This window comes from Histoplasma capsulatum (assembly GCF_000150115.1).
Source record: "Histoplasma capsulatum G186AR genomic scaffold supercont2.2, whole genome shotgun sequence".
Lineage (NCBI taxonomy): Eukaryota > Fungi > Ascomycota > Eurotiomycetes > Onygenales > Ajellomycetaceae > Histoplasma > Histoplasma capsulatum.
In genome coordinates, this window is record NW_025544802.1 from 1,665,293 (window position 1) to 1,678,126 (window position 12,834).

Genomic DNA, 12,834 nt, shown 5'->3' on the forward strand with positions numbered 1-12,834 from the left:
CTTGCGCCTAGTCCTGCCAGTCAAGTTGACAACCAAGCAGTTGGACGAATGGGGCTGTGCCAAAATGCGAAGCAAGCTTGCACCGACAACGGAGAGTAATAGAAAACCTGAGCTTTACCGATAGCTCACAATAACATGCAGATGCAACTACGTCATAAATTATATATCTCCAACCTTGATCCATCGTCATAACTCTACAAGCCATCAATGATAAGGATGTCAGCGGAGAAACGCCTGACTCTGTGGTCATGCCAGCAGATTCAGTCGCTCCATCAGATCAGAGTTTACTCTCTACTCAACCATCTTAAACCCTTCCAAAAAAAAGGGGGGGGAGGGGAGGCTATGCTCAACAACAGTGATTGTGGCACAGAGGTTGGGTTTTCAGTTTGCAGGCTCCAGGATGCCAATGTCCATGTGTCCCAAAAAAAAAAGTGAATTTTTTTGGCATCCGACTCCGTTTACGACTGACAGGGATTCTGTCGAAAAGCTTATGGCGGATCAAGTCATGGTTATTCCAGGTGGAAAACGGATGTAGTTATGGTTGAATAGAATAGCGAAATGCTGTGTGTTCTATTTCCGGTGAGCGAAATGGATTGTGGGTAATAAGGAATAAAAGTAAACCAAAAGGATTTTGAGAAGTAAAGGCTTGATACCAGATCAAAGGAGAACATAAATAAAGGGAACGAAAGTCCATGCTGATTGCAATATTGCACGGAAAACTTAGGGCACAATTAAAGGAAATAAGATGTTAATTCCAAGAAACAACTCTGGGATGTTGGGTAAAAACCAGGTTAGAAGAAGAGACAAAAACAATTGAAAGTGAATAAAGAATTGAAATAAATGAAAGACAGATATCATTACTGGAAACCAGAACATGATAGGTTATGCATCGCTAATTTCGTCAAATGTATGAATGAAATACAACAAGAACTTGTGGCAGAAAAAAATCCGACAAAACCAGACGATGATGAAAAACCCCACTATACAACAATGCCATCTATCATCACCGTTACAGGATCTTACAAAATCACATATAGAAGATATAAAAGAAAGAAAAAAGCAAAGATAAAGAGAACACATCGGGGAAGAAAGCAAGAAACGAGAAGGGAATGAGATGTTTCAGGGATTAAGAAGCGAAAATGAAACGCAAAAAAATTCAACGAAATCAAAAGAGGGGCTTCCAGAGGAAAACTGCAAACTGGGAAGTGGGAAAACTTTGTGTGAGAAATTCGCACCGGCAAAAGGAGAAGGGAGAAAATTGTTCAGTTGACGACTGGCTATGCAGCAACCTCCACTGCAGGAGTTCCAGCAGCCTGATCCACCACGTTTGCTTCACCATTGACTGCGCCATTTGTTGCATTATCCAATGGAAGATCGGAAGGAGCAGGGAGATTGTCACCATCCTTACCCGTAGAACCTACAGCAGGGGTACCAGATCCGGAGCCTGAAGGGTCAGCCGTTTTCCTGGCGATTTCCATTTTTCGTGCGAGGACAGAAGGTGAATCGGCATAAAGGACCACGCCAGGGAGATACACGCATTGAGTGCCTTTCTCGCCGTCCTCGGTGAAGTCTTCGTGCACTGGCTCTCGGTAAATGCGTGGACACATGCGGAGGAGCACGCGTCGCCTACGGACCGAGGGAGTGTTATCGTTGGAATCTTCTGTAGGTGGAGATGGTGCGGTCTCATAGTTGAATTCCTTCCAGCCTTCATTCACTGTTTGTTCATCCTCAGCAGAAGGCATGGTTGAGATGATAAGTTCTCTTTCGACACGGGCGAGGCGCCAGGTCTCTGCAGCGAGTTTCACGATTTTCCTCACCCCCACGAGCAGGGCGTCGAGGTGCTTAGGATCCGCGAAGTGACGGATATGGTCTATGATTTCATCCACAATGACTGCGGCAACTACGTTGATAGCTTGTTTGGCGTCGGAGGTAGTGTAGGCAGCCTTGAGCGTTTGTTGTCTCCAGTACGCCTCGCGTCTCACGGATTTGCGACGGATATCCATAGACAGCATTTGGAAAAAGGTATCTGCTTTATCGTAGCGCCTGCCGAGAGTGAATAAGAACGGCTGGAAAATCCTGTAATTGAGTGTCTTAGAAATAACATGCTGCACATAAGCAGATCGAAGTTCCCGGGATGCTTGGGTGTTGTCAAGGAACTGGGGGATTTCGGACGGGATCTTTGCGATGATGTCTGCGGGTGGGTCGATTGGAAGGTAGCCAAAATGCTCCTTTGAGAGGTCGACAATAAGGCGTGTAAGTTGGCCAAAGCATTGGAAGCTAGAACGACAGATGAAACATAATTAGAACCAATCGAACCAATCTATAGAAAAAAAAGTGGTGGGCAGTCTATGAAAACAAATCGTAGACAAATCGGCAGTTACGTTGTTGGAAGTTATTGAAAAGAAAAAGATCCGAACTGCAATATGCAAAAGAGATCTAGATGCCATGGCCTTGCTTCCCACAGCTAAGCTTGGCAGCATACTTACAAGAAAGAGTCCCCTTTAATTTTCATATCGGTGGCTTCTCCGAGACTATGTAATGTTTTTTTCAACCGTTCCCGATCTTTGCTCAGATTCTCATGCGTTTGTCGCATCTCCTCTACCACATTCCGTAGTTGTTCTTCTTTAGCTTGTCCCTCCTTGGCGAGAACTTCCTTCTCTTCCCCCACTTGTTTCAATTCCTCTACTCGTTGTAGTAACTGAGCCTCCAGGTCCTCGCGAGCCTTCTGCCAAGCCTCCTCCTTTTGCTGGTACTCATTTATCAGGTTACTTATCTTTTCTTCGGCCTCTTGTGCTGCAGTGTCACGTTCTTTCTCGTGGGTTTCGTTTAACGCAGCGAGTTCGGCTATGTGGGATTGCTTCAATTGGTCAAGTTCTGCCTGCTTCGCATCGAGTTCCGCCTGTTTCGCTTCAAGATCGGATTGTCTGGACTCGAGCTCGGTCTGCTTGCTGGTCAACTCTCCTTGAATAGCCTCGAGCTCAGATTTCTTAGCTTCTAAAGCGGCGTTTTTGGCCTCCAACTCCTCGTTTTTGGCATCCAATTCGCGCTTTTTCTCCTCAAGCTCTTCGAGTTTTGCCTCCAATTCGGAATGTTTCGAGTCAAGATCACTCTTCTTAGCCTCAAGTTCTTCCCGTGTGGTGGTAAGCTCGCCCTGTGTCGTCTCGAGTTCACCTTGTTTCCCTTCCAACTCCTCTTGCTTATTCTTCAGTTCCTCAACTCTCTTCTCCAATTCACCTTTTGTAGTTTCCAGCTCTCCCTGTGTGGTTTCCAATTCGCCCTTCTTGTTTTTCAGTTCACCTTGAGTGGTCTCCAATTCCCCCTTTTTGGCTTCCAGCTCGTCTTTGGTAGTTTCCAATTCTCCTTGCTTAGCAACTAACTCTTCTTGCTTAGAAGCTAGAGCTTCTACTTTAGCAGCCAGAGTCTCTCGTGTCTCATCTAATTCCGCTTGTTTGGCCTCCAACTGTTCTTTCTTAGCATCAATCTCTTCCTGTTTCGCGTCGATTTCGGCCTGCTTAGACGCTAGCTTGCCCTCGTAGTCCGTGGCCATGGCGTCTTTTGCTTCCGTAAGTTCTCGCATTTCGGCCTCCAACTCAGCCTTGAGTTTATCACGCTCGTCAGTCAGTTCTTGCTCACGGGCCTGGAGTTGCTCAGCAGCGAGCCTGTCATCTTCATTCTTAATTTCCTGGAAATAGCCTTCCAAGTCCTGCTTCTGGTTATCCAGTGCCTCTTTCTCCTTTTCCCTTTGTCTTTCCAATTCTTGTTCATGAGCCTCCTTTTCTTCCTGGATCGCTCGTTGAAGATTATCGATCTCCTCTTGTAAATCTTCCCGAAGTTGGGAAAGCTCATCGTTTTCCTTTTGGGCGTCAGCTAAGCTCTCCTCGACATCCTTTTGTTTCTCCTGGAGTCCTCCAAGCTCGAACCGGAGCTCATTAATCCTGCCTTTTAATTTCGAGCATTCCTTTGCGCTCTCGTTGGCTGTTTTCTGCATTTGTGTTTGGAGGGCCTCGATGTAATACTCCTTGCGCATCAGGGACTCCTCATGCTGAGCTTCGATTTGCTTGTGCTCTGCTTCTCGTGCAGACAGTTGAGTTTGTTGGTCTCGATAGCTGATTACCAGTTGGCTAATATCCGGAATAATGCTTTGGATGCGTGATAGGAGACTGATATTGAGCCCTTCCCCATTTTTTGATGCATCTCTCCCGTCCTCAATCACAGGTGGCTGGACAGGTGCTGGTTCCCTAACAGGGCCATAGTCATTGTTGTAATAAGCATCAGCGTATCCGCGGCCATATGACGCTCGGCTACTCCTCCTAGCATGGTGGTATGGGGTATATGGCGAATCCATCGTGGATGATCGCACAGGGGTATGATAACTTGGGACGGTAACCGCCATTTTTCCGACCATTTGGGGGTCGAATGATACTCCGTTGTGTGGCGGTATCATGGGATTTGCATACGGATGCACGCCTGGGATATTATACGAATAATGGGGTGAAGATATAGGCGCCGGTGACGGCTCGTGCAGGTAATGATGCGCTGCAGCAGGATTCGATCGTGGATTCAATTTTGATTGCGACGGGGAAGGAAGATGAATTTCTGCTGCTGAGGGTGACGGATGCCTTAGAGGCTGTGGTGAGTCGGCAATCGCTTTGTCCGTGTTATCCGCGTTATCGGGGGCATCAAACGGATTATTTGACAGTACTGCAGCAGGTGTGGAGGGGCCGGCAGATGATATTGCACTTGCAGGCGATGGAACTGAGCGCACTCGCGGTTCGTCAAGTTCGTTCTCGTTGTCTTCGTCTTCAGCTTCGTCGCCCTTTGCACCGTCTTCAACGTTATCTTTGTCGTCCTTGTCGGCGTTCCCTCTGTTATCAACAAGAGTTTGATCCTGAAGTTCGGAGTTAGAAAACGTTGGAGAAGATATGTTTTCTTTGCTGAAACTTAAGGGTGTCGCCAACGGGGTTGATCCAGTGGCATCTGGCAAGGGTGGAAGACTTTCTATGACAGATAACGGTGCCAAAGGCTGCTGATCCTCCTGAATTTCATGAGACTCTTGGATCTCTAGGGGTTCCTGAGGTTTTTCGGGATCGTCGGCGTTTTCAGCTTCCTTAGACTTTTCTGGCTCTTGGGGCTCTTGAAATTCTTGAAATTCCTCAGGTTCTTCGTGTTCTTGACACTGCTGAGCTGCTTCAGATTCTTGAGACTCGTGGGGTTCCTGAAGTTGTTGCGGTTCCTGACATTCCTGAAGTGCTTGGGGCACCTCAGGTTCTTGGAGCTCTTGGGACGCTTGGGGTTCTTGATTTTCTTGAGTTTCTTTGGGTTCTTGGGGTTCTTGAGCTTCTTGAGCTTCTTGAGCTTCTTGGAGCTCTTGGGACGCTTGGGATTCTTGATTTTCTTGAGTTTCTTGGGGTTCTTGGGGTTCTTGGGGTTCTTGGGGTTCTTGGGGTTCTTGGGGTTCTTGGGGTTCTTGAGTTTCTTGGACGAGGTCTTTGGATCCTTCGAGTTCCTGAAATGCTTCAGGCTGCTGAGGTTTGATTTTTGGTGAAGATGGTGTGGATGTCTGAAGATCTGAGGGGTGGTCTTCTTTCTGTGACTTGTTTCCTTTTTTCCCTTTCTTTCCCTTGCGGGCTTTTGTGTTTCCTCCAGATTGACCCATGATGCCGGCGAGAAAAGGTATCAAATACTTCAATGACTTCTGTCACCTGACAAAAATTGACGTGGTCCCAGTTAAAGAACAATTAAGAATCCTTGTTCAGGATAGAGAAGCAACAGGTCTGGCGAAGTTCACAGGTATGACTGGTAAAAATTCGAAAGCATGGCATGCGGCAGTGAGGCAGAAGAGGGCAGTTAAGTGAAGACACGAATTCTAAGTGAAGCCCTTCGAGGGGAGACACGCAGCAAGGAGGGGTGAGTGAGTCAAAGGGTAGCAAAGCAGATATGTGAGTGAAAACCGTTTGAATTAGAATGGTTCTATCGGCTAGGGCTTGCGAATGAAGATAAATAAAAATAGAAAGGTGGTGTACAGTGGAGCAATCAACGATGATATACTCAGGCAAGGTGAAAATCAAAGACAGCGAGTTGAATCAACCCGGCGTTGGGTGCATGAAAGAAAAGTATTTCTCGAAAAGGGAATGGGAAGGTGGAAATATGACCAGAAATAATAAGCTGGTTGAGAGTCGCGCGCCCAACAGCTGATATAGCTATCCGACGAGCAGGTTGGATAGCCAACGCTCCTGGGAGGGAAACGTAACAAACCGAATAGGGATGGCTGGTGCATTTTGCCCACGTAAGGTTACCAAATTAAATGAAGCGCAAGTGGTTCTTCAGAAAACAGCCGGCAAGAGGCCAATGGAATGGTTTGTATCAGGATATTGGGCATCAATTGAGGGTCTTCTTTCGCCAGTCCGCCAGTTGTCTCCGTTAGTCAGGTAGCAACCGGACCTGCATGCAGCGTCTAGAAACGAACACATAAGCAAACTGGAGGCTGGAGGGGTCCCTGCGGATGCATTAAGTGGCGGGCATATGTGACCCAGATGTGACGGAGCAAATGGACAGACAGCATCTGGTAAGCCAGCGAGCGCCCGAGAAAAGAAACAACACCATTTTGGTCCGATGCTGCAGCCAGCAGGTGGAGCCTCGCAATGCCCAAGGCGAGGAGGTTGTGAGTTGTGGTCGCCAGGCGAGCGTACGAGGCCTCCAAGCGGTGGCTAGCCAACAGATCAGCCGCTACGGGTAAGCTAGGGAGTTTGATGTTCCAAGGAAGACTGGACAGCCAGAGCAAGCGCAGAAATGGGCTAGATCACGACACAGATGGGCCTCGGAAGAAAGAGAAGAGCACAGAATTGTGTACAAAGAGCTGATGGAGTCATGTTTACCAAGCGAGCGAATGTGTAGTTATACCTTATGCACTCCTAAAGCTTTGCCCAAAAAAAACAGAGTTGGTGAGATTGTGAATAGGACTGGGGTAAACGATAAGACGCGCTAAGTATACAAGCCAATCTCCGCGAGAGTGTGCTTGACAATATTCAAATGATACGAGCCCTATATAAATACCTCTAGTTCCTTATCCCTGGTCGCCGTTTTTGGCATAGAGAATAGGGCCCAAATCTAACGCCATTGTATCTTCCGTTCCAGAGGTCAAGTATCCACTTGTTATTACTTTGCTGGCTACATTCTCATCATAATCATCCAGAAACCAAACAGAGAATTGCCACTCTCCTGCAGCTTTGCGAGTATTTCTTCTTGCTGGTCCACTTAAATGACATTGGAAGGATACCCAGTGGTCTCACTGCATAACCACAGATTGTGAATCCTGCCTATACTTCACGCTCAACCGGAGCCCTTATCCAGTGCACTCGCTGTTGATCAACACGCAGAAAACACAGGTGACTCCAACCGGGCACCTTGCATTATGACGTTGTTTGCAACAGATCCTGAGGATAATGAACAGAACTCACCTGGCTTGGGCCGCAGGATTGTGTAAACATCCAATTTTATATCTTCCGAGGTAGACCGAATCATATCACAAGAAGAACTCCTTTAGAAGGGAGTTGGAAGAGGAGAGCTGGTCCATGATGAGGTAATCTCCACTTTTTTGATCAAGTAGGCTCATTCAGAGGTAAGGGAGTTTGGTATATATATTTCGCAGTGACATAATTGATGTTGCCATTCTGAAATTGGGCGAGTGCTGCCATGGTCAGACTTTTAACGTAGCAAACACAATCACATTAGGCAATGTCATGCAAGTAATGATACCCATTTGTAGTAGCCACCAGAACCCAAGTTGCACATAGATTGAGTAACCAGCACGTGGAATCTTCTGGATGATACGACTCAAAATTTCCCAGTCCTTCCAATGATAAAGTGAATAATATGATTGAATACCAGGGCTGAGGCCATCAGCTTTAAACGCTGGAGGCAATCTCCACTGGCTGGCTTGGTGGAAAGTCACAGGACGTTTCAAATGCTGGTCGGAAAGACAAAAGGGGCCAAATAGCGATGTAGACTAGCCGCGCTTGTCGACAAAGTAAAGATACTAGATCGACAGCAGCCGCACTGGCATCTTAAATCCCAACCCCTGGAGCAGAGAACTGAAAGAGTTATTCTTCCGGGCCGAGGTCTCAAATCAAAGTCCTGGGACTCTCCAATAATTCTCTTATTCGCCCAACCTTCAAGAATCTCTGGAGAAGTAGGTGCTGGCCGACGGCTACCCTCCGGCATATCTATTGCTAAATCACTTGTTCATCAGGGGGGAAGCCCCAGGCTTGGGTGATGACATGAGAACGTAGTTATCTAGTTAGCTGTTAAACCCAGATCAGCCGATTATAGATCACTGGGGAAACAAAATTTCACCCAATTTTCAATGGCCAAACTGCTAACGGAGGCTGCGGGAGCTATGCTGGAATAACGAAGCGAAAGGCACCATGTTGCTGTTAATTCGACAGGAAGCAAAACGGAATGGATTGTCGTTCGTTGGTTGGATCCATTCGTAGCCCTGCATCAGACCCTATATCACATGACCATTCGTCACCTGACTTTATGTCGCTTCACCACGACAGCCACTCCTCAGTCCAACGATAGCTCGAGAGCATTGACATCACCGCCTCATTCTCAATGCATTGCGGGTTGCGAAGCCCAATTGTCAACTTCCAAACAATGATTCCCGCCCGGGGAGCCGCTGTCCCTGCTCGGACTCTCCTCCGCTACCAACAGCCTCGCCGCTTTGCCTCCTCTACACCCCATGGTGAGCATCACCATGCCGAGCCCGTGAACGAGACCTTTGGCGTAAGCAACCTCCCATCCCTCCACCACCCGTTGTAACGTGTTCCAGACAGGACGACCCCACGTCCTCAAATAGATATGATCCATTAAAATAACCACACCTAACTGCCATTGGTGCCCCGCTTACTTTGAACGATATCTCATACCTTTCTGCGTTTTTGTCCTCTTTCAAAACATTCTACATACGCATGCACCGGAATCCACATGCTAACGCCTTTCTTCTTCTTCTTCCTTCCTTTCGCAGCGCGGCTTCTACGTGTTCATCGCATCCGTCCCTGTGGGCCTAGCCCTGTACAAATACTCCACGTCAGATCCAAACAACAAGCCATGGATGACCCGCCTAATTGAAAAATACTTTCCCAAGGAAAGCACGTGGGAAAGGCGGAATACCCTCCATACAGCCGCTATCGAGCGAGCTGCAGCTGATCGACATCTATTCCACAGCCAAAGGGCATCCCTAAACTTGGAGCTGAGTTTTCCTGAGTGCGTCATTTCCCACTCTCATCACATCCAGCTTCCCCTCCTCGTTTCAATCTTGAACAAGAGCCATGCAGATCAAAAAGCTAATTACCTTGATAAATAGGATTTTCAACACCGGGTCGCCCATGAATGTACCTGCAGGTAACGGTTCTGCGGACCTCACATCAATCGTCTCTCACTATCAGACGAAAAATAGGAAAATCGAAGAGGAGCGCGTTTCGCGAATGAAGGATGGGAAAGTGCTTTCTATTTATGAAGATAATCGATACTTCTAATGTAATGGATTTGTTGCCAACAAGAAAGAAAAGAAAGGAAGAAAAGGAAGAAAGAGAAAGAAGACGAGTTGATGTCCTTGAATCGTACTCTTGATTTGTCCATTCCCTCCCATATTTCCTCAACCTAGATTTTATCCTATTCAGTTTCATTTGCTATTCTGGACTTTCCATTTTTGTATATTTATGTATATATCATGCAACCATTGCCATACGTCCGAGACGTGCAGATGTCTGATATTTCATCTGTCTGGAGCATGCCAGCCAACCAAACCAGCATTCATATCCTCCCTGAAAGGCTTACTCTCATTGATGAGGTTCAGAACATAAATCTGGGAAAATTTTCACCAAACTGTCGTACTAACGTAATGGTGAAACGCACATACTCTCGAGTCGTACGATAAAACCAGGAAGAGAGAATAATTCCTGCAGCCAGTGAGACATACAACGCAAAGTTCCAATTAGTTACATGTACCCTTTTTATTTTCCTTGTCTATTTTAGGCACTTATGCCCCAGGTTCCTGAAATGAGAAAAGAAAATCTACAAGAAAATCATCCCTGAATGAATAATCCCTGGCTCGTTACGCCATCCATCCATCAAGAAATCATCTGCCGGGAACACAGCCCTTCCAAAGTCGATATCGATACCAATGCGAGAGTTCTTCCCTCAAATCGTAACCTCAAGCACCACTCTCCCAACCCCCTCATTCCTAACCTCGGTCCTCACCTTTACAGAGAAGCCATCACCTCCAATCTGGCCCTCCTCACGCCCATGATCCCTCATCACACGCAAAAACTCGTCAACCCCGCCCCCAACGCCAAAATATACCTCCTTGGCAGCAATTAGCGCTTTTGCTTTATATCCCGGCGGAGTATTTTTATCAGTAACAACAGGCTCAGCAGCTGGTTCTACTTGAGGAGAAGATGTAGATGTAGATGTAGATGTAAAGCCCAAACCCCTACCGCACCGCAGGAGTGCAAGTAAAGTTTCTGAAAAAGAACGGAGGGAAGAGGGAGAGTAGATTGTTTCGCTGGCGAGGATGAGAAGATGTGTCCGCCTTCGTTGTGATGATGGTGAAGCTGGCGGGCAGTTTGGTAAAGCAAGGTCGACGAAGGCAGGTGACCAGGCACCCGAGATGAAGGAGAGAGATATTCCGCGGGCATGTAAGTCCTTACGGAAATTAGAAAGGAGAGCATGGTCGATATCTAGGTCGGGTTGTTCGTCAGCGTCCGCGCTATCGAGGAGATTACCATTAGGACGATTTTCGGCATCGCTTCCGTTTTCGGTATTAGAAGATATACTCCGCTCTGAGTCTTGGGGGTTGTTCAGACAATGGCGGCACATGTGCCATGTCAGGAGTATATTCGGCACGGTCACTAGTCGAAGAACTGCAGCGTTATAATCTGCAAACACGAAACGGATGGACCTGCGAGGCAGGTCCTGCGGAGCAGGTTGTGAAAGGAGATGATGTAAAATGGAAAGGGATGGAATGGCAGTTCCTGCTCCGAGCTTTTATTGCAGAATCCGCACAGACGTTTTATTCGTGTCAGATATACATCCAATATATATCACGAATCTATGGAGAGATGAGATTGTGGATTTCTTTTCCTCTCACCTCTACGACATGAACATCTCCACTCTCTCCCTCCGCCAGATCCGATAGGAGGGAAGGTATTTCCTCAGCAGCCACCAACTTGGCGAGGTCAATAGCACACTCCCACGTCTTGAGGCCGCCTTCGTAAACTGTTGGCTTTAGATCACCTTTTTCCAGCCCGGATATCAACTCCGCATTCTCGTTGGTATCTGCATCATCTTCCGCCATCAGCTGGGCGCGAATGTCAAACACTTCGCGCCGTGGGATAGTGAGGCTTGGAGGCCCTGGAGCTGATGATTGGGGATTTATTGAGAGCATGTTGTATGATATTTGTGATGGAAGTGTGGAAAGCTATTCAGTGTTTTCAATTAGCATCATCCATGATTTTCCGTCGCCATTATCAATTTGACAGCTCCTCGCATATCTAGCATCCTGAGCCAAAACATGATGGAGGATATGTAGTATAATCCTCCTCTATTTCAAAAAAGAAAGAAAGAAAGAAAAAACCCCAGAACAATATCACAGGACATGTAGTAAATAACCCATCCGGCAAAAGTAATCGATTGGAGGGCCGGGTGGTCATGATGAATCTCATCACTACATTCTTCCAGCACAAGAGTGATCAGACATGCTCTAAAATCATACGCAGTCGGATTTTCAGAAGGTAGAGTCTGCGTACATGACCAGGAACGCAAAATAGCAACTTAGAAAGTATTCACGAACACAAACGACTTAGACTCGCTCTCCCAATTCCCATGGAAGAAAGAGACAAGCCAGTGGAGATTCGGAGAATCAGAGCTCACACAACGATATTTCCTCGCGGTGACAAGCAACTCCCAAATCGAAAATCGAATGTCCCAAACAAAAATAATATAATAAAATAATAAAATAAATAACATACCATCTCATCAAGATCGCATTGGCTCGCCTCAATCAAGACTCCCCCTTCTCCATCATGACTCTCCTTGCTTGCAATGTTCAACTGGCGCATACCAGCATCCATGCCGGCATCATGCATCTCGTCTTCCACATCCTGATTGTCGATATCGTCCCCTCCAAAGCCAAATGTGAAAGCGGACATTGGAGACAGAAGAAGTCTCGACGTCGATCTCGACCTCCTTTTTGTCTGGAAGGACGATCTGATATATTGCCTCTTCCGGGATTTTCACTATATATACTACTAGTATGTATGCATTGGAGCAGATAGAAACAAACGAAAGGAAAGAGAGTATGGCGAGCGAGTCCTTGAAGTGCTTGTGAAAAAAGGGGACGGAGGCCCAACGTTCGATAGTAAGAGGGGGAAACAAAATTATATCGAGGGCAAAATGCGAACTTCAAAGCGTTGGAAGCTTCAAGTTCTCGGCGATTAAAAATATGGATTTCCTCCTTCTAGTTCCGACAGGGTGGAGGATATATATATACAACATCTGCGCATGGAAATTAAATGCACTAACATATATATACTCCGTCCATTCGCATATTTAGATCTGCGGTTCATGGCTGTGGGGAGGATTTCCGAACACGCGGCTGGGTCTATAGCCACGCCAGCGGAAGCCACGTGCCTGTGATGGAATCGAGACAAACATGCCTCTGCATGAAGCAAGTATTGATTAATCGACACAGCAAGAAAGCCGCAAATGAGAGAGAGATAAAACGCCCCATGAGGTAACTAAAGGAATGTATAGGAGAAACAACTAAAGATAACC

General features: G+C 46.8%; 3 protein-coding genes across 3 annotated transcripts; 1 reads left to right on the forward strand and 2 right to left on the reverse strand.

The window, feature by feature from the left end:
* Positions 1-886: 886 nt before the first annotated feature.
* Positions 887-5,656, reverse strand: HCBG_01779 (RNA polymerase Rpb1 C-terminal repeat domain-containing protein; the record flags this gene model as incomplete). The annotated part of the gene is made up of 2 exons (XM_045428828.1): positions 887-2,277; positions 2,487-5,656. The coding sequence occupies 2 exons, from the start codon at positions 5,654-5,656 to the stop codon at positions 1,278-1,280; spliced, it is 4,170 nt and encodes a 1,389-aa protein (XP_045290614.1).
* A 2,999-nt stretch (positions 5,657-8,655) lies between these two features.
* HCBG_01780 (NADH-ubiquinone oxidoreductase) lies at positions 8,656-9,651 on the forward strand (the record flags this gene model as incomplete). The annotated part of the gene is made up of 3 exons (XM_045428829.1): positions 8,656-8,784; positions 9,026-9,264; positions 9,365-9,651. 3 exons carry the CDS (start codon positions 8,656-8,658, stop codon positions 9,534-9,536), a joined length of 540 nt encoding a protein of 179 aa, XP_045290615.1.
* Positions 9,652-9,935: 284 nt separating this feature from the next.
* Positions 9,936-12,209, reverse strand: HCBG_01781 (protein-histidine N-methyltransferase; the record flags this gene model as incomplete). Its single annotated transcript, XM_045428830.1, has 4 exons — positions 9,936-11,043; positions 11,150-11,479; positions 11,808-11,831; positions 12,030-12,209. The coding sequence occupies 4 exons, from the start codon at positions 12,207-12,209 to the stop codon at positions 10,201-10,203; spliced, it is 1,377 nt and encodes a 458-aa protein (XP_045290616.1).
* Between the last annotated feature and the right edge of the window lie 625 nt (positions 12,210-12,834).